The sequence below is a fragment of the Lepidochelys kempii genome, chromosome 5 (genome assembly GCF_965140285.1).
Source record: "Lepidochelys kempii isolate rLepKem1 chromosome 5, rLepKem1.hap1, whole genome shotgun sequence".
Taxonomy (NCBI): Eukaryota; Metazoa; Chordata; order Testudines; family Cheloniidae; genus Lepidochelys; species Lepidochelys kempii.
In genome coordinates this window covers 62,099,855-62,126,868 of record NC_136384.1, presented here as the reverse complement: position 1 = coordinate 62,126,868, position 27,014 = coordinate 62,099,855, and the positions used below count along the sequence as shown (strand labels likewise).

The window sequence follows — 27,014 nt, the reverse complement described above, 5'->3', positions numbered from 1 at the left end:
GTAATATGAATTAGAATCACCCTTTTACATCTTTGACATAATTTCTTACACATAGATACTGCTTTTATCGATTTGTTTAAATATTGAGTGAAAAATTTATCACACAAAGCAATATGAACTTGCAATGTTATAATATTAATAAAAATGAAATAAATATCTAGGTAGCCCAAGAAACTGAACTGAGCGATTACCACAATTAAGAAGAGACCTATAATGTAATTGTCCAGGAAACTGAAGAAATCATATTCTTGGCACTGAACACGGATAAAATCAAGGAATGATTAAAATGAATTAAAATTAATGGAAGATTTGTCCTAATCCCGTAATTGGCTTTGAAAATCTCAACCTAGGTTACCATACTTCAGTAAATATGAGTATTCAAAATTAGCCGCACTAAATTCCAATATGAGTACCATTATGTTAATTGCTGTTCTATTTTAGCCTGTCTAGTCCAGTGGCTCTCAACCTTTCCAGACTACTGTGCCCCTTTCAGGAGTCTGATTTGTCTTGTGTACCCCCAAATTACACTTCACTTAAAAACTACTTGCGTACAGAACCAGACATAAAAATACAAAAGTGTCACAGTACACTATTACTGGAAATTTGCTTACTTTCTCATATTTATTATATAATTATAAAATATATCAATTGGAATATAAATATTGTACTTGCATTTTAGTGTATAGAGCAGTACAAACACGTTGTTGTCTGTATGAAATTTTAGTTTGCACTGACTGCACTAGTGTTTTTTATGTAGCCTGTTATAAAACTAGGCAATTATCTAGATGAGTTGATGTACCCTCTGGAAGACCTCTGTGTACCTCCAGGAGTACAGATACCCCTGGTTGAGAACCACTGGTCTCGTCTATTACTTACATCATCCTTCTTCTTCCCTTGGCCTCTCTAAACCTCTTGCTTCTATAATCTTACTACTTCTGTCTCCTGTAAATGTGATTAGTCTTTCTTGCCAGAATCTTTTGTCCTCTCACCACCTCTACCATCTTCTGTGTCTTTTGACTTCCTGCCTCATTTGTTTGGCACTTCAGCTGAGGAGCCCAGCTCTGCCAAATGATTGACTACAGGTATCATAAGGCATTCAGACACCATAGTAATGGGCATGGTTTAAGAACCTGAATAAAGCAGAATACAAAACTACGCTCCCATGGCACTTCTCTGAAGTTTAAAAGCAGCTTGCTTTTTCTTCGTAAAGTGTTCTGGTGATTGCAGGTTTGTTCAGCATTACTTTTCTCTTCTACCAGACCTCACCCCCACTGATGCTTCAACTACCTTTGTCAGATTTATTTTGTATTAGGAAACTAAGAATACAATTCCACTCTTGGAGCTGCATGGCAGATCTCCACTTGATTCTAGAGTGTCTGTCTAATCAATTTTTATCTAGATATTTATTCTGAGCTCATCACCATAGAATATGAGCACCTTGGTATCTGATTTCATTACATTTTGGAAGAACAGTATATCAGACTAGAGACTACCTTTGGATCTGAGAGGAGGATTTTGCCCAAAGGGAGAAGCTGTTAACTGCTCTTACATTTTAGGTGGCCCCTATGAAACAGAATAGACATGCTGGTCAGGCTGAGGAATAGTGCCAGGAAAACTGCATCTGTGCCATGATTTTGACATTTAAAAACAACTTTTTGATTTCCGTGTGCTGCATATCATTGACTGACTTGACATCAGTGGGAGCCCTGCAATTGAATGAGGGCCAAATTTGATCTTTACACCATAATGTCTCTGAGAGGATTAAGTAGGCCATGTAAGCTATAGCATACAATGTTAACATTTCTTATAGCGTGATTGCACTTTTTCTTTTCTCATACCTTTTTCTTAACTTTATATTTGTATGCACTATATGTAATGACAGGCCAAATTTGGAACATCATGGGAACAGTGCGGTTGAGTTTGGGTGGTGGGCAACAGCATGGCAAATGTATGTACAAATGCCATGTTCAGCTACATCCCTGGAAAGAGTATTCAGGTGAATTGTCTATTCTTTGTAAAAATAAACTGGGAGCATTAAGCAACCCACATGTAGTTGTTCAACTACAAAACCAAACTAACCAACTGTTTAGGATAGATGGTTAATGTCAGGCAAAGCAAGCATAGTGACTAGTCTTCAGGAGGGTTTCTGAGCTGTGGGGAGAGGGAAGAGAATGAAATGGCAGCTGAATAGCTAAATAAAATATAAAGGGGGAAATTATGAACAGATAAAATGATATATATTTATATAATATTCTGTTCTTAACAAATGTCAGCATTACTGGAGAACAGAGCCATGCCATGATATGGCAATATAATATTTTAATTCTTTAAAAATTAACAATGATACTTTATTTTAAAGATCCCTAGCACATAGACTGGGGAGCGGTGCAAATTAATGCATACCTGTGGTGCGATGGAAGTATCAGGGGACATTGTGCATTAATCAAGCATTACTGCATAGTAGGTTTTGTCTTATTAGCTTAATTGAGAAACGTTTTGTTCTCCCAGCTCTTCCCTTTTATTGCTTCTCTGTCTTGACCACAGCTCTTCCCAAGGATGGCTAGCAGCTAAAAAAAAAAAAAACCCCACACTGTAAAGGTTTTGTTTTTAATCAGATGATAAAATCTTTACTCATTTCCAGTTTTAGTACAGGATGAATCTTAGAGTTTGTGGGGGAAAACAGCAACCGTATGTTCATCTTGAGGTACTGCCAGGAGTCTGCCAACGCACTTGCCTCACAGTTCAATTACTGCCTTATTAAAAAAGAAGTTGGATCTAAAGCCAGTGTCAAGCGGAGCGGAGATTCGCGGCCGAGAGGGCATGAGACTATCTAGATGCACAGCTCACTCAGATGCAGCCGCTAGTCGCTGTCCATCCCAGCCATGCTGAAATGTGCCATACTTTGGACTGCATTTGAGCAAACCTGCACTTAGACACAGAAGGAATCTATAGTACTCTGCGCCTTCCCTGTCTCAAGCTGTTTTAACTGCACGCTTACTTCTAAGCACCTAGGATAATCGTTCTTCATCCTGACGTACTGAAAAAGATTGTACTACTAGAGAGGGGAAATAAAAATAAACCCCTTACGATTCTGAACGCTTTGTACTGTGCTAAATATCATTATTGGGAAGACGTGTAATTAAATAGGCACTACTTCCCATTTATTTTCGTGATTAAAATTTGACTTTGAAATACTTTTTCCGAGGGGTAACATCAAATATTTAGGATGTGCCTCTAACTCATTGTCCCGTCGACCCTTTCCCCAGAAAACAGCTCTTCCCGTTTAAACAGAGCAAGAAAGCGAACCGGTTTCGGATGTGTATCCTTTATCTCCATCTGCGAGCATGTGCTAGGCAATGTTATTCTGCGCGCAGCACACACTGTCATTTCCACTGTCACGCCTGTTCCCACTGCCGTGATTTTTCAAACCCCTAGTTTTAAAATCCTCCGGGAGTAAGGAGGTAAACTAAAGTTGGCTCATTAGAAAACTGCACGTCCCTTTGCTGCTATGGGAGCTGGAGCTGCTTCGGACGAGGTTAGTGCTAGCTGTTTATCTCTTGGACAGAACCCCTTTACAAGTCATCTGCCGGGGCAGTGCAAGCATTTTCCAGGGCGGTTAGAGCCAGTCTGTGAGCTGCGTCGGGCATTAACTCGTGCCTTCTGCAGGTTAGAGCAGCCACCTCCTGGAAGAGGAGCCTAAAGCCCCCTGATAAGAAAAGGCACAATACTGTTTGCTAGTGCCATGCACTTGACAGAGAGCTTATCTCTGGCAGCGCTTAGGGAAGCTATTAATGGTGGAGGATGTGTGTGGGCAGGGGTAGAGGGGTTCAGCTCCTAGCAGAGGGTTGGCTGGGTTTTATTTTTCCTCCTCTTACTTGAATGTGCGTCTGTCCCTCCGGCTTATTTTAGCAACCCCCCCTTCCCCCTCCCCGCTTGGGAATAACCCGCTCGCTCGGGGGCCAGCTACATTTGACGTCAGGCTGGCGTTCGTAGTTTTGACGTGTAAACACTCGGTTCCAGCCCGGCGCGGGAGAGGGTTTGGGCGCCGTTCAGCCCCGAGCCAGAGCCGTGGCGCGCTTGGCTGGGAGACGCTGCGCCCTCCAGCCTGCCGGGTGTCCGCATAGCAACCAGGAGCGAAAGGGCTGCAGCCGGGGCGATCGATCCGCCGCCTGGTCCCCCCCTCCCCGCGTTTCTTTGATTTCCCGCGTCCCTCGCCGGGCCATGGACGGGAGGCGCCGGGTGGCTCTGGCTCTCCTCTGCGCCTGGTGCGCGGCTGCCAGCCTGGCCGGCGCGGAGAAGCAGTTCGTCAATGAATGGGCGGCGGAGATCCCGGGCGGTCCGGCGGCAGCCCAGGCCATAGCGGAGGAGCTGGAGTACGAGCTGCTGGGCCAGGTAAGGGGCAGCCGGCAGGTAACTTTCGGACGCCTCTCCCCGGGCACGGACCGGCCCCATGTAGCCTGGAGCGCCCCCCCTCCCCCCGCACACACGGTCCCAGCCCTGGGCTCGCTGGGGCGGGGAAGGCGATGGCGGGCGCCGATCCAGTTCGCTGCGGCGGGCCCGGGTTCGCTCGGGGGGCTGCGCGCAGACGCGCAAGGCGGCAGGGCCCCGGTGCCCGGGGGCGAGGAGTGCCGGCCTCGGGGCTGCCTTGAAACTCGCGCCCCCAGGGGAGTGTTTGCAGCTCCGAGTCCTCTCGCGCCCGGCCCCGCCCGCGCCAGGGAGGTGGGTCCAATATGGCAGCACCGCGTTCCCCGGGTGTCTGGTGTGAGTGGCCGGCGGCTGCCAGCCCTCGGCGCGGGGCGCGGGACTTGCAGCGGCAGCGGGCGAGCCGGCAGACAGATGCCCGCGGCCCGCCAGCTCCCCCGGCAGGGAACGGAGCCTTGCTAACTTTGCTTTCCCCGGGAGCTGGTTCTTCCCTCCCCCGCCTGTGCGCGTTACGGAGGGAGATGCCGTAGCCCGTACCTAGCCAGCGGACAGCGAGCCCTCCCCTGCCTCGTGCAAAGCCAGGGGCTTCCGCCCCCGCCGCCCCGGGCTCTCTGCTTAGGCAAACTTCTGGCCCGGCGGTCGGGGCGGGGGGTGTCTGGCGGCGCTGGCTCGCTCCTCCAGCGCTCGGGATGCCGTGATGTCAGCGTTGTCAGGGATGAGTAACTGCCTTGACGTAACAGCATCCTTGCTGCTCCGCTTCTTCTGGAGCTCCAGCCCCCTGGGTCCTGCTGCTCCAGCCAATGAGATGGGCGGCGTTAGGAACCAAACCACCGTGCAAGGGTAAAAAAAGCCTGTATCTAAGGTTTCAGAGTAGCAGCCGTGTTAGTCTGTATTCGCAAAAAGAAAAGGAGGACTTGTGGCACCTTAGCGACTAACCAATTTATTTGAGCATAAGCTTTGGTGAGCTACAGCTCACTTCATCTAAGTAACCCAAGTAGGAGAGAGGATGCTGAAGATAGAGAGCCTGGGGACCCTAGTCTAAAATCCATCTCTCCTCTTCCAGTCCCCCATTGGCTAGCGCCACACAGTTTTCCCAAACAGTGTCTTGCCCCGCTGATTGTCAGGGGGAAGACAGGCCCTCTCCATCAAAGAGGTTTATCCTTTCCTAAAACAAACTGCAGTATGTATAATAGTAGGTCCATGATTATGGCCCGGACCTGGTCCCCCTGAAGACAATGGCATAACTGCCACTGACTTTAGTAGGATATGGATGGATATGTGTATTACTCCCAATATGTCATATGGAAATATAGATTTCATAGCTGTAAACAATAAACTGGGATAGAGAACCCCATCAGTCTAGTTTGCATGCACAAGGAGCTCATATTTGTATAGTCACTGGCTACACATTTGAATACTCCAAGAAAATATACGTTCCCTTATTCAATCCCATCAACATCCTAAAGAGATGCTGTCGGCAGTAGCATGTGCCATGGTCAGAAATAAAACCTTGTCCTTAAAATGTAATTTAATTAAGATATGTCAAAATAGGGACCAAGTTTTACTTTAATTTATACCAGTGTAAATCAAAAGTAACTACTTTAGCTTCAGTTTGGAGTGTGCCTCTTGTTTTCCCATCATTATGCCAAATAACACACAGCTTTTGTTAGTGATCAACACCTTAGCTTGGAGATAATTTTATTTTAGAATACAAATATTATAAACTGTACATTTATTCTAGTTTTCACTCATCTGAAGATGGACTCTAATTCTGACAAGTTATGAATGTTGATATTTGTTTGCAATAGGAGAAGTATCTGGCAGTATGGAAAATATTCCTTTGTTTTATAGATTGGATCACTCGAAAATCACTATCTATTCAGACACAGAAGCCATCCAAGAAGATCTCGAAGAAGTGCCATTCATATCACTAAGAGACTCTCCGATGATCATCGTGTAAGTGTAGCATTTACCCTTTCTGATATCCAGCATCCATGTTGTCAGCTTATTGCTTGACTTGTAATGTGGTCACAGACACATTTTGCAAGTCAAATATATTCTTCCATCCATACTCGTGTGGAGTAGTACATTATTCCATGAACAGGCCCATTGACTTCAAGGAGTAAGGCACTAGTCAAGGTCTGTAAGACTGGCAAAATCTGGTCCTAAGCTGCTGTGTATTTTTCTGCAAATTGCTCTTTTATAATTCCAGACCTGCAGTAATTCTGGATTGAAATGCCTATGTGTGGTTGGTGAAAATACATACAAAGAACTTCAGGGCTTGATCGAAAGTCTGTTGAAGTAAATGGCAGTCTTTCCATTGACTTCAGAGGACCTGACGGAAAGCTCATTCTGTGCTATTTCTAGGAAATCTAGGTCTAGTTCATTGTGCTTATATATTAGAAAAAATTAGAAAAAAGTGCTGAGATTTTGCTGCAATACTCTGTTTCAATAACTAGCTGTCCAATTAACATTTAAAAAGGGCCTGTTACGGGGCCCAGTCTTTCAGTATTTGAGCACTCAAAACTCTTATGGAAATCAGACAAGGCTGGCCATCTGATTGAAACCGTCAAGAGGAGTTTTGACTTTGTAGGGTCTTAGTTACACCGGTGAAACAGATCCTCCATTTATCTAATTTTGTGGATGGTAAAGGTGGTGGCTGCTTTTTAAACACACCAGGTAACTGGTTAGTTTTTCAGTAACTAAAAGCCTAGCTTAAAAGTTAGGAAATTTAATAAATTTTAAAACTACTATCTAGTGGAACAGCAAAAATCTAAATCTAAACTTCTTATAATATTTAGAGATCCAGTTGTGAAAAAACATTTAATCATTTAAGAACAAAAATATTTAAGTGATCAGTTACTCAAAGAAAAAAATTAGACTGTGAGCTTTTGTTAGGAGGCAACATTCAATATGAGAAGCTAGTCAGAGATGAGAAAAAATGGGTTAGGATATACTTTGTTCTGCTTGCTCTGTTTCAAAGTCACACTTCCCCTTGTGTCTTACTGCTAGAATTTCCTTTGATAGTGGAGATAGGTTCAAGCTGAAAAATGTGAACATTCTAAATTTGGAGATGTTTATATACAGGATTTGGGTTTGGCTGATTGTAAATAAGGGTTGCATTTCCAAATTCACATCCAGATCTGGCTTCACATTTTCAACACCCCGATAATACCAGGTTGATCTGATACAGAGTTTAGGTTCAGTTCTCTCCATTTGATCCAGTTACATTTAATTTATCCATTACTGGGGGAAATACCACCAGTTTTGTTTATAGTATATTTCTCTGCTATAACACAGAGAGTGGGGGCAATTGCGTGACTGACTTTGATGACAATCATTATTGCATATTTATCTATTGAAGTAAAGAATAGAGGGCTTTGAAATATTGCAGGTGACATTTGCAAAATCATCTCCAATTTGCTTTTTATTTACCATCTAGTATTCAGATAAGCTATTTGAAAGAGTGAGACCTAATTATGTAAGTATATACAGAAAACCAAAAGCAATGCTGTAATGCTATACAGTTATACATAGACATCTTCTCTAAAGATCTATACCTGTTCAAGAGCAGCCCATCTTAAAAGAATTAAATACATTTTTAAAAGACAGTTAATAGAATCCTGCCTTTAGCTATGTTTGTAGCATTTCATTTACTTTAGTAGGGCTGTGTGGGTGTAAATTAAGGAAACTTTTGGCCTATAGTATTGAGAATATTAATTTGTTTTATCGAAATGCAGTAAGTAAGATCCTGGAGCTATGCCTCTTTATAATCTGCCCAGTGTTTAAAGTAAAATATGTAATGCTTTTAACTGTTTTAAAAATGTGTAATTTTCTGGTCCCTAACTTCTTCCAATATTCAGACTAGTTTAAGAAATCCATTTTCTATCAACAACATTACATCAAATTCAAGGGATAATTTTAACTATTCTGTATATCAATGGCTCCCAATGGGTTAGTACAGAGCCTTGTTTCTCTCTATTAGATTGACAGTTTGAATCAAGCCAAACTACATAGTGACAAAAATTTGGCTTGTTAGACTATGTTTTTCACAGATATATGAGTTTGGTGATCTCGACTCATGTCCCAGAGGGCAGTTGTCCTCATCACAAAAATGATGAGCACAGCTGACACTAATTGTTAACAAGCATTAACTGACAAAGAGGCCAAGCACTGAATGGACATAGAGGAGAGTGAAGGATTACTGTCCTTACTTATGTAGAAGTGGTCCTCCTGCACATTGATGGGGCAGTAGTAGAATATTTCTTGCACTAATACAATCCATGCTATTCCGGTTAAGTGGATAAGGAGAGGACTACAGTCTCCAGGGCTGTCACTCAGCACACATTTTTAGCACTAAATGTACACAAAGTAGGAAAATCTATATTATGCAGTGTACTCTCAAATTACATATGTGCAGCGGCCTCAGTTTTTTTTAGCTATATTCTCTTATTTGGAGCTTTTCATTAACTTTCCCTTATGTGAAATACATTTAAATCATATCAGTATTACAATTCATTAAATTAGGTTTTTCATACTCACAATTGTGACATATCCTGTGACAGATGTGTAAAGCAAAAAGGTATGAGAGCACAGCCTAGAGAGATGAGTCCTAATAAAAAAACCTAATCTAATGTTTAGAGCAAAGGGTTAGGGAACCAGGAACATCTTGGGCTGAGGACTTGTTGTAGGATCTTGGCAAGTCACCTAGCTTGTTTTCACTTTACCAAGCTGGAAAATGGAGCAAAAAGCAAGTCTATATTAGACACCAGCTATGGGCCAGATTCTGATACCCTTACTCCTGTTGAATAGCATCTTACTTCAATGAATAGTTCCCCAACTGAATAAATAGCATTATTTGCAGAATAAAGTTACACTCAGCATAAGTAAGGGTATCAGAATCTGTCTCTGTTAAAATTGAACTGAATTTTTCTGGGTAAATAGACAAAGGAGTAATTCATTCCAAGAGACAAAATGAGAAACCTTTTGAAAATACCATCAAGTAAATTAGACATAGTCACGTATATCTATAACTGGCATGCAATTACATGCATAGAGACATTCACAAACACACTTGAACGTATTCATTTTGGTGTAACCCCACTGACTTTAATAGAGTCACACCAGTGTTGAATTTGGTGTACTATTCGCTGCTTTCTAATTGTTCACACTTTGAAGTGGAATGTGATCATAAGTGCCATTTGGAAAGAGGCTTTGAGGGACAGATGGACTATGAGTAGCAACATCGCTGTGACTGTAGCAAGAATGGCTCTTTTTCCCTCTCTAAAAATTCACGGTTCCTGTTCTTTCTAGTTCACACAGAGAGATATTAAATTGTAGGCTGAAGAGTGAAACAAATGGTGTTTTTGCTTGTTTGAGTCACTACCACAGATTAGGCAATCTTCTAACAGCTATATACTTTTAACAAATAAAAGGTACATTATAGGGCATTTGCAGAGAAAAGATTTTCACTCTAGCTGTACTTTAAATGATTTTATAGTACCGTGGTTTCACTGAATCTTCCTTCTGCTTAAGATACACTTTAATGCAGAAATGCACTTTGCAGCAACGAACCCTTCACTTTCCCCCTTAGATTCCAAGGTTCTGTTTTACAATGAAACACTCTCAAAACCAGTTAATCTCTGTGAGTTTATATGTTGTTATTGTTGATAAAAATACTTGTAGGTGTCATGGGCAGAGCAACAATATGAAAAAAAGCGAACTAAGCGTTCAGCCTTGAGAGACTCAGCAGAAAACCTTTTCAATGATCCTATGTGGAATCAGCAGTGGTACCTGGTAAGAGTTTATTTTTATATGGTATTAGCAGGCAATGAACCTTATTTCTACTAATCACTTGTGCTATTTTATTGATGTCAAAGAGGGTGCACAGAAGGGAGCAGACTGTAGCCACTTTCTTTGGTGTAGCCCATGGAAATGATAGGTCTCAGCATTTGATATCACCAAGCAACATTCTTTTTCTTTAAGCCACGCAAAGGCTATGTCATCCAGTTTCCAGTTCAAGTTTCTGATCACTGGAATTATGTGATACCTTAAAAAGCTGTTAAACAGTTAAGAGCCATGTTTACAATAACATGAATTTTAGCCTTACCAGATAATACCAGCATCTCTAGTTTTATCTCTTTAGTTGGTAGCATATTTTCTGTGTTGGAGCTAATAATGCACACTGCATAGGTCAACAGAGAATAACGCTTCAAACCTGCCAGGTGCTGAGCACCCCAACTTCTGTTGACTTTGGCTGGAGCTGAAGGTGCTCCTCATAGGATCAATCATTAATGAAGAGGTGGCAGAGGATGAGGTTTCCTGCCCTAAACATGTTTTTTGACCTCCTGTGACAACCCAGCTAAATACAGCTGAACAGCTGAGTTTTACATTGCTTTTCTGAAAATCTGCTGGACATATCATAACTAAACTTAAGCCTGTTCACCACATATGATCACACTGTGCATCTACTTATGCCTGTACCTTCAGACTTCATTGGCTCCAAAAGAGGGAATGAGGGTAAGGTACTGTCGGAGGCCCCAGGCAGTGCTGGTTCTAGGGACGGGCACTTGCCCTGGGCACTAGCTTCACTGCTGTGCCCCTGTGGATTTTTTATTTGCTCTGCTTTGATTGACCAGCTTTTCTCTTACCCCAGTGCTGTTTGGTCAGATGTGAGTTTTTTGTTTTGTTTTTGTTTTTTTGCAATGGAGACTATTCAGAATCTTATATTTCCGGGAGGCCTTTTCCCTGTGTTCTCTTTCCAGCTCATTTTCAATGGAGAGAATGCAAATATAGAGAAAGGCAGTGTGGTCTTGTGGAAAAGGAAATGGACTGGAATCTAGGAGACCTAGTTTCTCTTCCTGTCACTGCCACTAACTCACTGTGTGGCTCTGGCCCAGTCATTTCTCCTCTTTGCATCTCAGTTTGCTCATATGGGGATCATGATACTTACCCTCCTTTACAAAGTGTTTTTGAAATCCTCAAATAAAAAGTGCTATTTAAGGGTTAAGTATTTTTTTAAGGTGCTTCCCTGTTCATGTAATAAATACATTGCTCATTGGCTCCTCTGATGACAAAATAGAACTCCCTGCCCCAGGTTATCCTCACACATTCATCAGAAAAGCAATTAAATGATAGATCCTACAGAACAACCCTATGACCTAGAATATTTCCCTGAACTGCAGCTGCTAGAAAACAGGGCATTGTAATGCAAGAAATGTTGTTCCCGCAGTGCATTTCATTATCTGGATCTCACGCTTGGTTCAGCATTCTTCTGGAAACAAAGATGTACAAACATTTAAAAAATTCCTATTTAATAATGTATTTATGTGCTGAGAAACACAAAGAAAACATTAGTGATTGAATCTGTGCCTGTGTTTTTATAGAGGTATTAAGTAAAGCTGTCATATATTGAAATATATATATGGTTATGGTTAACATTACAAAAAAAATCCGTTAAAGAGTTAATCTTTAAAGACACTTCCTTAAAAGGAAAGCCAGCATAGGTGAGTCATGTTTCCAAGAGATTTTCCACTGAGGTAGTAAATAGGAAATTGTGATCCAGCACAGTCCTTCATAATCAACCCATCATTTTAATTCCTTCCATTTCCTAATTGTTTTCCACTAGCTAACCTGGACATCAAAGGAGAGACAATTTAGAGAAAACACAGCTCCTCATATCCTGGGTGGCTTCAGTTTGGTTCTCAGTGGGTGAAAAAGAACCAACCTTTGTAGATTTGACTAATAACTCAAATATCCAAGGATCATCCAGCATATCCTGCTCCTCAATCTCCCTTACTCCTGTTATCAGACACAGGATGCCCTTTTCTTACCTAAGATATCTTTTGGGAGCATCATAAGTCATAAGGTGAATGGAATGAGGGAAGCTGGGTAAGGACAGGGAGGTTTGTCAGTATCCCAGCTATTTGAACAGGCCAATCTTTGTTGATTTTTTGTAAAACTTGGGTGGAATTTACAAATTCTGGTCACACTCAAACCAAGGTTGATTTAAAGCACATTTGTAATATGGCTCAAACACAGCTTTGAACAGGTGTCATATGAATGTATAAATGTTAAAATGCTTACTATCATTTTTCCTCCCAGCAAGATACAAGGGTGACTCCATCTCTGCCAAAACTGGATCTCCATGTTATTCCTGTATGGCAAAAAGGGATTACAGGCAAAAGCGTTGTTATAACAGTGCTCGATGATGGCTTGGAGTGGAATCACACTGACATATATAATAACTATGTAAGTTTGTGCTTTAAGAATGCTGTAGAATAAATCAACCAATTGCAGATGTTTATATACAAACATTCTTCTTTGGCTTTTTCTCTGTTCAGTAAGACAGCTCCCACATGACAGAGAAACTGAAATACTCATCCCAAGCATAATTTGGACCCTGGTCTGTATCACTAGGAATTAAGTAATAAGCTCACCAGGATAGTGGGTTCTTCAGGGTGGTTTAGTCCCTGGGCATGTTTAGACATCATGGTTTAATGCTGAATTATTAAAATTCTAGTGGTCCTTTGTGGATTTTATAATCACAGCATCATAGAAATGTAGGGCTGGAAGGGATCTTGAGCGCTCACCAAGTCCAGCCCCCTGTGCTGAAGCAGGACCAAGTAAACCTAGACCATCCCTTACTGGTGTTTGTACAATCTGTTCTTAAAACCTGATGGGGATTCCACAACCTCCTTTGGAAGCCAGTTCCAGAATTTAACTACACAAAAATTAGACTGTTCAAAATTGTTGTCATTTCAAAGATTTCTTAAAAGATCCATGTTTAATTTTGCCCAAAAAAATGGACAATTAAAAAAATATTTTTGAAGATGTTATGGAAATGGTTATTTTTTTTACTGAAAACAGATAGTAAACAAAAAACTTTCACCAATTTTTCATGAAAAAATTGGTTTTGAAAAAAGCCACTTTTCATTTAACAAAAACTTGTCGTTCAAAACAGCTCTGACTGTGAGTATTCCTTAATTAAATGTTTGTAAAGTTATTTAATGATAAATAAACCATCCAGTGCCCTTCTTCCAGATATCCCAATACCTTTCTTTGCAGGCCTCCCCACACTAGCCTTCCAACATCCAAAGCTTTAATAGCAAGAAACCTTCCCCCCCGTGCATGCTAGTCAATACCTGTTCTAGAAGATTAATTTAAAGGTTATGTACCTTTATTTTATGAAAGCAAATTGTTCACCTAAACATCGAGAATGATGACTAACGCTGAGGAGAAAGTATACATTAAAGTTGATGTCACATCTATCTATCTAATTATGCCATCACCTAGTATAGACTTCAGAAACTTTAAAACTTGTTTTAGAGGATATTTTCTCATTGTAACTATAAAGTCTATTTTTTAATTTAGGATCCCGAGGCAAGTTATGATTTCAATGACAATGATCACGATCCCTTTCCCAGATATGATCCAACAAATGAAAACAAGTGAGTAACCTCTCATTTTGTGAAAAGAAACAAACTAATGAAGTATTATGCTGTGCCTTAGAACAGGCAAATGCACAGCTCTTCACCATTGACCTGAGAAATATTTGTACTCAGAAGGACTATTACATGTAAAAGGGAAAAAACATTATGGTATTTTTGTGCATATTGTATATGGACATTGAATAAGTTTCCAGATCAAGATGAGTTTTTTCAATTTAATTTCCACATTATATTTTGAAGCTCTCTTCTTCATATGGTTCTATGTATAAAGCACTGATAACATATTTGTAATCTCAAGGGAACAATCTTTTGGTGTTAGTGCTAATGAATTATAGGGCATACCAATCTGACTAAGCAGACTTTTTACTCAGTTATGCCTATAATGCATGGCCTTGCACAGGGGAACGATGAGGAACTATATCTGCCCATCGGAGGGCCTCTGGGAGGAACTGTGTCTTAGGCACTAGGGAAACATACCCACCACACCATCCCTTGTGAAGGTGCAGCAGGCTCCCTCCTACACACCTGGCCACTTATTTTATTGGAATTTTATAGCATTTTGTGGCAGGGAAGGAATGAAGAATCTTTCCGCATGACCTCCCTACAACCCACCTCTCCTCTGCATAGTGAAACACCATAGTAGTTCTGCTGCACCTAGGTCCTTCCATGATAGTCTAGGGAGAGAGCTGGTCCACAGAGAAGAGAACAGACCTCTTTACAAGCTGTAGCACAGAACAAGTTAATTCTGTAAGCCAGTTAGGATGTCACTATTTAATAATGATACAATGAGGAACTGACACTCTGGTTCCCCACTGTCCGTCAGGCATAGGGTGACCAGAAGTTCCAACTTTATAGAGACAGTCCCGATATTTGGGGCTTTTTCTTATATAGGCTCCTATTACCCTCCACCCCCATCCCAATTTTTCACACTTGCTGTGTGGTCACCCTAATTAGGCACAATGGTAGCATCCACATCATGAATTCATTGGTATAATAGAAATAAAGTCACCAGAATGGGAAGTTATCAGAGAATAAATGTTCTATGATTTTGGAAATGAATGTCTCTGTTTTGCTACAGCATTTATGTATCAGTAGGAGGCCATTATCCTCTTATTCCAATGACATTATCTTTTAAATCTACCTGCATTACCTCTAATCTTTATTAATATGTAAATGGAATTCCACCTAGAAGCATTGAAGCATTTCATTGCAACCAAGCTGTAGTACTAGATAAAGTAACTCTGTATAGTTATGCTGTCTTGTTAAGTTTGAAGGGTAGGAATCCTTCATGGCAAAAGATTTTTCATACAAAATATCTTGTTAGAGGAATCATTTCACAAAGATGAAGATATTTGTTTATTTTAAATACTACACAGTTGTATCCCAAAATAAATTAAACATCTAAATTTTTGCTTAAAAGTGGCTTTTTTCATGATTACTTTTAAGGGATTTAGCATTCCAAATTTGCCTTACTATTGCAGTCTGTTATAGCAGGTATGGTACAGCTCATGGTAGACATTGTAACAACATGATCTTTCTATTGACTTCAGCGGGGTCTGGATCAGGTTCTTAGTGCCTCATCCTGATTATCCATTGATCATGGGATGGTTCGAAATTATGATTGCCAAAGCCTAAGTACAAAAAGTGCCTTCTTTTCCAAATGGACATATTTCCAAACCTATTTAATATTCAAAGAGTTCACATCTCAATGATGAAAGAATGCACCAATTCTAGAAGAACCGTGACAAGTCTCTCTGTAGGTTAAATAAATGCACTAAGTTATAGTATGATTTAAATGGTCATTTACTTTATCCAGACATGGAACACGATGTGCAGGAGAAATTGCCATGCAGGCCAATAACAAGAAATGTGGTGTTGGTGTGGCATACAATTCCAGAGTTGGAGGTAAGAAACCAAACAATAATTTGATTTAAACTTTACTTTTTCTGATGTGAATAGAAACAAAGTTAAGTAAGGAACTGGTCCTGCAAGGTGCTGATCGCTCAGTTGGAAGTGCTGAGCACTCTGAGCTACCATCACCTTGAGCTGAGTGTGCTCAGCCTGTCTCAAGAGGCATTCAGGACCTTCCGGTATTTGGTTTCATACCAGAAATAGTTTAAGTTGCTACATGTATATTGTCCCAAATCCAGAGCAGTCATCAGTTTCTCAGGGTTTGATCCATAATATAATTATTGGTTGCAACTAAACAGAGGGCTATATTTTTAAATAAAGGACTGGTGGGTTGGTATTTAATTTTGAACAAAAATAAATAGAACCTGCGGAGAGAGAGAGAAAATCCAGTTTCCTTTATTTAGAGTGTTTTGTTCCTGTCTACACAGTTATATAGAAAGGTCATGTCAGTCAAGGTATTCATATTGCTGTGGTTTCCATTTCAATTGCTTGTTTCTCCACTTCAATAACATGTTAATTTTGAAAAAAGGTAAAGTCTTGTTTATCTGTTAGTCAACACTGCCCTTTTTTTAGAATGGTGTCTGAAAGTCTAGTTTATTACAGATCTGTGAAATAGACGTGATCAAAATATCAGTTGCTTGTGGTTATTTAGCACAAAAGAAAATAGACTTGTAAATTTGTAGTTTTTCAATTTAACATTTTTTTTCCTTGACTCAAATGGGACAGCTGAGCTGGAGTTGACAACTGTGATTACTGTTCTCACCGTTTGAGTCCTGTTTTCTCAGAGGAGTTAGAGCTGTCAGAGATGTCATTTTCCTGTCCGCCTTTGCCATTCTGCTTTATGCTTTCACACACTGTTTAAGTAAAATATCTCTCTCAGAAGAAGACATCAAGGATCAAATATTCAAAGTAGGGCGAAGGGATGAAACTGCAAAAAATGTTGAACACCCACTGTACCCACATTTCCAAGCACTTGCATATACAAAGCAGGTTACTTCACACCTGTTTCCATGTGTTATTATGTGATTTGCAAATGGAGAGACAGGTTTTTACTGGTACACTTCTCCAGGAAGGAATGCTCTTGTTTATTTTTCAAATATTTAACATCATAACTCTGGATGTTCTCATTATCCATATAAATGTCCAATCCTGTTCTGAATTCTGTTACATTCTTGCTCTCATTGAAATAATGTAACAATGAGTTTCACAGGCTTATTGTGCATTGTTTGAAAAATATTTCCTTGTACCAGTTTTAAATGTCACATTTCAATTTCATTTATTATATACATGCACTTCCCCTCCTTTATTTTCTGTAGAAAAAAGAAATGTGGTTTATCCCATATGCCATTTAGTAAATGGAATTTATTTATTTACACATACATCACCACAGCACTGTTTCTCTGATGCTGCATGGAAATCAAATGATTAAGAAGTTGTATTTTATGAAGGACTGGGCTGAGAGTTCCAACACAGTGAATGTGATGCTAAAAATAGCTGTCTGTCAGGCAGATACATGTATCTGTCTGAAATTCCTTTTGCTTTTGCCTGCTTTTGAATTCATGAGGCTGATGATGGGAAACAAGCATGTAGAAGAAAAGGGAAAGACAAATGTATGGACAAATACTATGACACTGCTTACTGGTGAAAACTAATTTAATGAAAAACCATTGCAATAATCATATCCCTGAGTTTATTTTAAAAACAAACGGAGTTTTCAGAGAGAATAGAACCGAAACAGCAGTTTTGCTTTAATTGTTTTTCACTAGTGCGCTGAAGATATAATTGTTTGTTCTTGTATTATATTACAGGTCTGTACAGCTGCCTTTATGTCTATTGGTGCTCTCACAGTGTCTATACTAGCTCCTGTGTTCTAATTGTTTCATTGCATATTACAGTCTCAGGCCCTAATCCTGCAGTCAGTTTCCTTTTTTTGTTTCTTAACAATGCAAAAGAAGGAATCAAAGCCTGAGGTTTGGTGGGTTTTTCCCCCCCTCCCATTAGAAATTCAGATCTTGTCTGTCCTTCTTTGGAAAAATGTATGTGAATTTCTGCACTAGAAGAATTATAATCCATAGTTCAGCAACTGCCAGCAATGGTACAGCTTCTCCGGTACTAAATCGCTAGCATAGACAGAGACCAAGCATTTTTATTATTGTGCCATGAAAACCTGTTCTGAATCCTCATTACCTTAGCAGTTGTACTGTTGCTACCATTGCTGTACAACTGCTGGAATTGTGTAAAAGTTCCCCACCATTTCTAACATAGTGAACAGTGTTAGCAATATTGGGAGTTCTAGTGCAGATGAGCCACTGGCTGCCATTGGAATTTGGGGCATTCTGGAGATCCTGCTCTGAGCAAGATTAGATGACACGATTCTGATGAAAATGTTAATGGCTGGCTGTCACTGGGGCTTCCCATATTGTTCACAATGGTAGAAATGAACTAGTATTAACAATGCTGGGAAAGTTCTGCAATATTCCTTTGTGTATTCAGGATTGGATAGCTAGTGAAACAATAACACCATAAAAGACAAGCTTAGTAACTGAGAGGGGGAAGGGATTCTTTAGTCTGAGTGTTTAAAATTCTTCATTTTAAACAAAACTTTTAAACTCAAAACTTTTAAAGACAAAAGACTTTTAAAAACTCTATTTTTGATAACACCTATTTAACTTTTGAAGACAAGAAATCTTTGTTAAAAGATGAGAGAGACAGAGGGAGAGAGAGAACTTAAAATAAGAGGATCCAATACATCTGCTATGAGACATTCAGGAGGTCCTCCAGAAAAACACACTGTAGACCAGATTTGTTCTTTTTTATATTTCAAAGGTAAAAAACAAACTGGGAGAGGGGGGACTCTCACATTTCTTCTCTGTAGACTTTAAAATGAAAAAACGGGGAGAAATAGTGGGGCACAGTCCAATTTTTATAGGGTCACTTTTAATATTTGTAAAATGCCCTGAATTCTTCAAAGGAAGGATGATACATACATGAAATGTTTTACAATGATATTATAATCTTGGACCAGGATCCCATTGTGTTAGGTGCTGTACAAATAGTTAACAATGATAATGTAAAGGAAACATGAAATAGATTCATTCTACCTGTTTTTTTTTATTTTAAGGTATAAGAATGCTGGATGGAATAGTCACTGATGCAATTGAAGCCAGTTCAATTGGTTTTAATCCAGAACATGTGGATATTTACAGTGCAAGCTGGGGCCCTAATGATGATGGTAAAACTGTAGAGGGACCTGGCAGGCTAGCACAGAAGGCTTTTGAACATGGGATCAAACAGGTAAGCTGTCTAATAGGTAGTTAAGTTGAAATACAGCCCAACTTGCAGGTAAAGATCATAGTTTAAAATGGTGCTTGGGGTGAGAAAATGGCAATGGTTCTTTGTCTATTTCTTGCTAAAGCGTTCTGCTCATTCAAACAGATTTGAGAAACTGAATCATTCTTTAGAAGGATATTAATATAAAGGTTCAGCAAAATTTCCCAGCTGGGACCTGACTTTTGAAAGCGTTCTTATAGTATTCTGCTTTCAAGGGGTTATTCTCTGCAGACTAGCTTTCCTTCTTCATCCTTCCTTTTGCTGCTTTTGTGCCTCCCTTCCCCCACCTCCTCTCTCTCTGCTTGTTTTGCTCTGAATAGTAATTGGATTTCTGCACAGAGGCTCCTATAAAAATTTAATACGAAGTGTTCGCTTCACGAATATTTCATTTTATAAAATGGTGATGTGTTTTAGCACTGTGTGGATGGGTTGTGTTATTCTGCTGCTTACACTATGTTAATTGCATTATGCATAACCTGATCCAATTAAAATGAAGATGGTAGGAATGCATGCTGGAGAATACTGAAAGCAGCGGCTTTTAAATTCTCTTTTATGTTATCCCTGTAGATCTGGTTAGAAGACAAGTGGTGTGTTGAATGAGAGTGCTGGGTACACACACAAAAACGCAGACACATAAACACTGTCCCCACCTGTAAGCCAGGAGGAGGTATCCAGACATCTAAAGGTGGTCTAGAGATAGTGTTGACAGGAGCATGCAGCAGAGAGATAAATGGAGAAGAGAAAGAGAGCCTGAAGCAGAGCCTGTGGAGTTGTAGAAGAGAAGGAGAGGAGTCTGGAGAAAAAGGAAAGGCCAAGAACAGCAGAAAGAGGGACAGGAGAAGGGGGAGCCTGACAACTGTGGGAAATTCTAACCAATGAGAAAGGTGTTGGTAAAGGAGAGATAGAGATAGGGAGGGAGAGGAATGGAGGTCTGAAAAGGGAGAAAGGAAAATTGAGTCCCAGGGGAGTGGGAAGGGAAGATGGACAGAAAGGGCATGGGAAAGAGTAAGGAACCAATGCCCCTGAAATCAAGGGCCTGAGCCTGGACCTGGGAAATCAGGAAATTTGCTTGGTGAAGAGGACAGCATTTTTTCAAGGTTTATTTTGTACCAAACTAACCCATTAGGGACCCATCCTGCAAGGGTGCCCTCAACTGAGTGCCCTTAACTCCCATTCAAGTCAGTCAGAGATGACAGTATTCAGCTAGCTTCAGGACTGGCCCCCTAGATCTGGATCCAGCAAAGCACTTACGCACATGTTTAACCGTAAGTACGTGAGTAGCCCCATGAGTATTCCTGCTGAAGTCAATGGAGTGTCTCATGTGTTTAAGTGTGTTGCTGGATTGGAGCCATAGTTACTAAAACAAGTTATTATTTCATTATTGTGATTTCCAATGGAGCCACCCTGACAACTCTAATAGGAAGAGTGTTGCTTGTTTTTCTATTTTTATTTTTTATTTTGAGATTGCTACAATTGCCACTTGGCCCTTGAATCAGCAATGTCAACGTTGATTAGAGGGGATTAATTGATGACCTGCTTTTCTAGTTGCTCTCTACAATGAATGTACATAAATTAATACTGAATTAGAAATGTCAGCTTCTGCTCTGCACATTAGCAGATACTCTCCACTGAAAGTCTACAAGAGTTTAAGATGTAATGGCAAATACTTGTTTAAACTAGGAAAAGCGTGGCGTTCTTCATGCTGCTCCAGCTCTCCACATCCCTAGCTATCAGCATCTTTATAGCTGCTACTAATTTATTATACATTGGAAACTGGAATAGGAAGTGGGAGCAATTGTGCCCTGAGACTGATGATTGGAAGCCCACAGACTTGGGAGTGATGAGTAGACTCTCCAATAAAATGAGCTTATGGTTTTGCAGTTTTTCATCAAGTAAATACCAAACTGTAAAGGGCATAATTACAAAGGGAGTTGGGTGGAAATGTCATCTCGCACATCAGACATATCGCTTACCAATATTACTGTGATCACAACAAATGCAAATGAAATTAACTCATAATGAAGTTCCATTCGTTGAAAAAAGTATCACTGCTTTTTGTAAACGCATTCAGTGCTAAATGTATTCACAGGGAAAAACCTCACAGCTACTGATCACAGTCTCCTGATTTGCATCCAAACTGTATTTCCAGTAGACATGGTAGATGCCCTATTAATTGTGACATTTAAAACTAGACTGGACCAATCACAAGATGATGTACTATAGAGAGCAATCCTTCACTGGCAGGGAGATAGACTGGGACATATAATAGGTCTTTTCTATCTCTAACTTGTGTGATTTATATGAACAATTATTCTTTATCACCGGCGATCATTTAATTATGTGGATTTTTGGTGGGAATGTATTAAAGAGACTGTAGACTTTCTTCCTCATGATAATCATCCCTTTCTTTTCCTTAGGGCCGAAATGGAAAAGGTTCAATTTTTGTATGGGCTTCTGGGAATGGTGGTCGTCAGGGTGATAATTGTGACTGTGATGGTTACACAGATAGTATCTACACTATATCCATCAGCAGTGCTTCTCAACAAGGTCTTTCTCCCTGGTATGCAGAGAAGTGCTCCTCGACACTGGCCACAGCCTACAGCAGTGGGGATTATACTGACCAGAGAATTGTAGGTTGTTTTTACCAGATTTATAAACATGCTTGAGGAACACATGTAGAATTGTTTTACATATGAAAACAACAAAGCAGAAACAGCTTTTAAAGGCCCGGTTTTTAAGTGCTTCATTTACTTATGCTTTATATGCCTAATACTGTCATGATGGAACCCTGGAGAATTAGCACATTGAAAAAATGGTTGCAACCCTTTAACGTCCCTTAATTTTAAAGCAATAACTACATAGTACCATCATTTCATTACAGTTGATCTCTGAAATTATACGCTATTTAAATGTGATAGAGGTTTGATATGATATCCTGCAAAAGGGAAGATATTCAGAACCACATCTCATCTATCTTTGTGTTGGAAGAGTCTCAACAAGTGGGTGGGGTCTGACCCAAAGCTGGTGAATCATAAAAATACAAAACTATGGAGGGTTCATATCGTCAGAAAACAGAAGGAAAATTCACAAGTGTAAATTCATGCTGAACTTAGCTGGAAGAATGTATGCTCTTCAGAATTCAAACGTGTGACATGAGGGGTAATTACCTGTTAGGAATATAGACAGATCCAAACCCCTACACTAGACCTGAAGGCCTGAAAATCTGGGGAAATTCAGGTTCAGATCTGTTGATCGTAACTCAAGTCCATTTCTAGTTGGGACCTTGACCTTTTAACACAAACATAAATGTGCTTCAGAATATTGCATTCCCTGCTAGTAAGAGGATCATTGTATTTTCAGGTATGTGACCTTTGAGACCAGAACAGGATTTAAATCTAGATTCAACGATTATTTTTTATTATTATTATTTTTTTTTTTGCATCTTCCTCTCATGAGATGAAATCTCCAGGTGTTAGGAAATCTCTAAGAATTTCCACTGCCTGTGATTAACAGTCAGCTGACCTAAGTGCATATCATCAGCACTAGAATGGTTGAAATTTTTTGAGCTGAAAAATTCTCTACCCCAAAATATAGCTTAGTCAAAATCAAAATTTCCAGTGGAAAAATGTCAATTCTGATGGGAAATTTTGGTTTTCCTGGAAGAATTTCAAAATGAAAATTTTTACTTCTTTGACACTTCAAAATGAAATGAAAATGTTCATTTCCCTCCAACTTAAAATGTCATTTCATGGCACAGTTGAGTCAGCAGGAATGCCTCAGCTGTATCCCCTCATTATCCAAGATAGGAGGCAGCTGGCAGGGCATTCTCTGTGAGGACTCCAGGTCTCTGGAACTTGCTCCCCACCTCGTCCTTTGTCTGAAATAGCCTGAATTTAGTGACCTTCAAGAGACGTTGAAAAAGACATCTGTTGGTGAGGGGTTTCTAAGAGGCCTGAGGGTTTGTTTCCTAGCACAATGAAAGGGATGGAAAGGAGTTTTATAGGTGTCTGGTTGGTTAGGTTGAAATTATTATCTTAATGCTGCTGATATTTAATGATGAGTTAGAGTACCTAGAGCATCGGGTCTCCTTTTTAATTATTATTGAAATGTAAGTAAATGAATTTCAGGTTTTTGTTTTGAAGTCAGGATGTCAATTTGGAACAAAAATGATCACTTTGAAGCCGTTTGAAACTTTGTTCAGTAAAAGAAAAAAGATTTTGTTCAAAATTTCTTGGGGGGGGGGGGGAAATGTGGTTTTCCAACCATCTCTAATTTTCCAAACTCTGAGGCTGATTGTGCTAGATGTTCAACCCTTCTGGTGCGGCTCTGGGCACTCTCCACTCCCACTGACTACAGAAGGAGGGAACTGATCAGCACCTTGCAAATGACGCTCAGCAGGAGGCAGAATTGGGCTCTATGTCTCTTTCATTATTTTTTTTTTATTGTGGTAACACATAGAAGCCACAGTCAAGGCTCAGGATCCCATTGTGTTAGGTGCTGCACATTATATATATAATGTGCAGCACCTAACACTGTGTCTGTGTGTGTGTTTGTGTGTGTGTATATGTATGATATCTTGCAAAATATATATAATAGTCCCTGCCATAAAGAGATTATGTGTGCTAAAGTAGCATTTAAATAACTATAACACCAGCTCTGATCTGGTTGATGATAATCTTACCATGTACTGCATAGGGGGAGGTTAAATTAACTTTTCATTTCAGTAGGTCAAAAGAATGTCCTTCCAAAGTGGCTTCTCTGCAGCTGAGATGTAAAGCTCTCAGCATATCACTTTCATATATTGCACGCACATGGGCAGAGGAATTAGGTACTTCATTTTCAAATAAAATGCATGTTTCATTTACAAATTATAGTGCTTCTGCTGAAGAGAAAGCAGAACGCTACTACTAATCCTGTGAGTAATTTTTAAGCAAGCAGTAATTTTAAATGTTCTAGACCAAACACAATGATGGGTTTTTATGATTCACAAATGAGTCTGAATCACTTATTTTTATATCTCTCAAATCTCAGAATAAGGCAAGATATTCAATGTGGGAGTACTTTGTTCCAATACAAGGGATTTTGATACAAAAATTATAGTTGAAATAGATATAGTAGGAGGAATAGACTGAATTATCCTCAGATTTAAGCGTCCATTATTTTGTTCACTGCTGGAAAGTTTTTCTACGGTGAATTAAGGTGCACTGAATAAAGGATGCATAACTATGTTTATATGTGTGGATACAGTAATGCTTATTCAGCTTTTTTCATGTTAATATTAGTCATGTTTTCTTCCAGACAAGTGCTGATCTTCACAACGAATGTACTGAGACTCACACTGGGACCTCTGCATCTGCTCCATTGGCAGCAGGGATTTTTGCTCTAGCTCTTGATGCAAAGTAAGACTTCCTAAACTCTCTACTTATGTAGTCCTCTCATACTGTGACTGTACAAAAATGGCACCATCTCACTCAACAGGTCTGCTTCCTGTCAGTTAGGTCTACTAACTTTAGTGATAAAAATAAGTTAGTAGTTCTTTTAACCCCTGCTAGCCAGGCAGATCAACATAGATAAGATAGGGTGAGCCTGGGGATTCTGTTTCATTCTGGACATCAGCAACAGTTTGTTTACTGAGGGCTTATCTACACTGCCCTGCAGTTTGGATTGTGGAGGTGTGAATAGCCTTGCGCACTAAAGTGCTGTGTGATAACTCCCCCATGTGGAAGCTGAAGGCACAAACTAAAAGGTTCCTAGTTCGCATTGCCATCACCTTCTTCAAACAGGAGTACATTAGTGAGAACTAAGAATCCTTTAGTATATGACCATGGCATCACATAGTGGGAGTGTAACAGGGTGCGCTTACCAAACTAGCACATCCTGCTGGCTGTCTTGGGAATTAGCTCTGTGTGTTAGCCCTCTTTGGGTGTGCCTTGCCACCATCACTCCTGCTCTAGGGTCCACGTCTCTCCAAGGACCACGACACCCTCTTCAGTGACACAGCCCTCCAGCCATGCCACACACTGTGCTCCCCCCTTCTGGGGGACCTGCAGTCTGCTGTTCAGCCACTTCCCCTAGTTGCTACTGCAGCAAATTGTCTGGTCACTTTCTCGTGGCCCCAGCATCCTCTTTGCCTTTGCCTCAGGGCCTCTGCCTGCAAACCCCAGCAGCCAGCCAGGAGCTGTCTCTCACTCTCCTGGTTCCTGCTAGCAGCACTGCTCTGTCCAGGGTGCTGGCAGTTCTCTCAGCTCTCCAGAGACACAGTCCTTCCTCCCTGGGCTCCCAGCAGAGAACTGCCCTCCTGTGCCCTGCAGCTCCCTTTTTGCAGCTCGGCCCTGATTGGCTGCTCCTTTCAGCCCTTCTCTGATTGACTGCCTCTGGTGCAGCCTCCTTAGGGCTGCTTTTAATCCCTTTTCTGCCAGCAAGGAGCAGCCCCCCATCACAGGGAGTTACAGTGGAGAACTTTGGTACATGCTGCCATTCACACCCCCTTAGTCTGAACTTCAGGGCAGTGTAGACAATGCTTAAGTTCCAGTCAGTTACCTATGAAGGCAATGGGGTTGCACATGTGTCAGTGAGCACCTACTCTGAAGACAATAGGGTTGCAGAGGTTTAAATGAGGTGCTAATTCAGACTGCAGAACCCTTAGTGCTAGTGATGATGCATGAAATAGAAAGCACCCAAGCCTGATTCTCTAGGCAAGTGTACACAACAAATTTGTACAATTTGCTGCAACGCTTCCAGTGAAGATGCTCTAAGCCAATGGGAGAGAGCTCTCCTGTCGTCTTAATAAGTCCACCTCCACAAGAGGTGGTAGCTATGTTGGTGGGAAAAGCTCTCCCGCTGACATAGTGCTGTCTACAACAGTGCATAGGGTGGCATAACTACGTTGTACAGGGGGTGTGAATTATTCACACCCTTGAGTGATGTAGTTGTACCAAAGTAATTTTGTAGTGTAGATCGGGGCTCAGAGAACAATGCTGAGTTTGCAAGTCTGGTAGTGAGAAAAAATGTCTTCGAAAAATCATGGAACTTCACAACAGCATTTTCACAAAATCCCTTTTCAGAGAAGAAATGCACTGTGAGGGAGGAAGGGATGGTCCAGTGTTTAGGGCACTTGGAAGTCCTGGGTTTAATTCCCTGCTTCACCAGAGACTTATTTTAGGCAAGTCATGTAGGGCCAGATTTTTAAAAGTACTCAGGTACCTAAATACATTTAAAAATCGGTCCCTTAGTCTCTCTTTGCTTCATTTCCCCATCTGTATAACAGCCATAAAAGTACTTCCATATCTTGGAGTTTTGTTGGGATAAATACATTGTGTGTGAGGCTCTCAGATACTACAGTAATGGGGCATGGGTGCATATAAGCACCTAACAGAAAAAGATTTTGCTTTTTCAACATCTTTGTGTGTGTAGAGTAAAATTATACCATTAGAGAAAGCTGACTGACAGTTTTGTAGGAATTAACCAGACTTTTTAAAACAGTCCTAATCTAACCTGGAGGGATATGCAGCATTTGGTAGTCTGGACTTCAGAATATGACCCACTGGCCAACAATCCTGGATGGAAGAAGAATGGAGCAGGGTTGATGGTGAATAGCAGATTTGGATTTGGATTGCTTAATGCCAAGGCACTGGTGGATTTAGCTGATCCTAAAATCTGGAAAGGAGCACCTGAAAAGAAAGAGTGTATAGTAAAGGACAACAGCTTTGAACCTAGGTAAGAATTTGCATTGCAATTAATACCTCATATCAATTTATCTGTCTCTAATCTAAGGCAAGAAGGTAGTATCTTGCACAAATTTGTCCAATAGGTATAAATGAGAGTGAGATATTTTATTTCCGTTTCTTTGGTTTTGCCTTGCTCTGTTTCTCTGGAATCCAGGGAGTGGGTGAGTAATGCCCC

At 40.4% G+C, this 27,014-nt stretch overlaps 1 protein-coding gene across 1 annotated transcript in view; it reads left to right on the top strand.

Annotated features, from left to right (window-relative positions):
* Positions 1-4,026: 4,026 nt before the first annotated feature.
* The window catches only part of PCSK1 (proprotein convertase subtilisin/kexin type 1), a 41,660-nt gene continuing 18,672 nt past the window's right edge, over positions 4,027-27,014 (top strand). The window contains exons 1-10 of the mRNA XM_073344550.2: positions 4,027-4,392; positions 6,274-6,378; positions 10,108-10,218; positions 12,526-12,672; positions 13,795-13,871; positions 15,688-15,776; positions 18,904-19,076; positions 21,530-21,742; positions 24,411-24,511; positions 26,595-26,828. Coding sequence (XP_073200651.1) covers positions 4,222-4,392; positions 6,274-6,378; positions 10,108-10,218; positions 12,526-12,672; positions 13,795-13,871; positions 15,688-15,776; positions 18,904-19,076; positions 21,530-21,742; positions 24,411-24,511; positions 26,595-26,828 — 1,421 coding nt within the window. The 5' untranslated portion in view covers positions 4,027-4,221. The remainder of the gene's footprint in view (positions 4,393-6,273; positions 6,379-10,107; positions 10,219-12,525; positions 12,673-13,794; positions 13,872-15,687; positions 15,777-18,903; positions 19,077-21,529; positions 21,743-24,410; positions 24,512-26,594; positions 26,829-27,014) is intronic.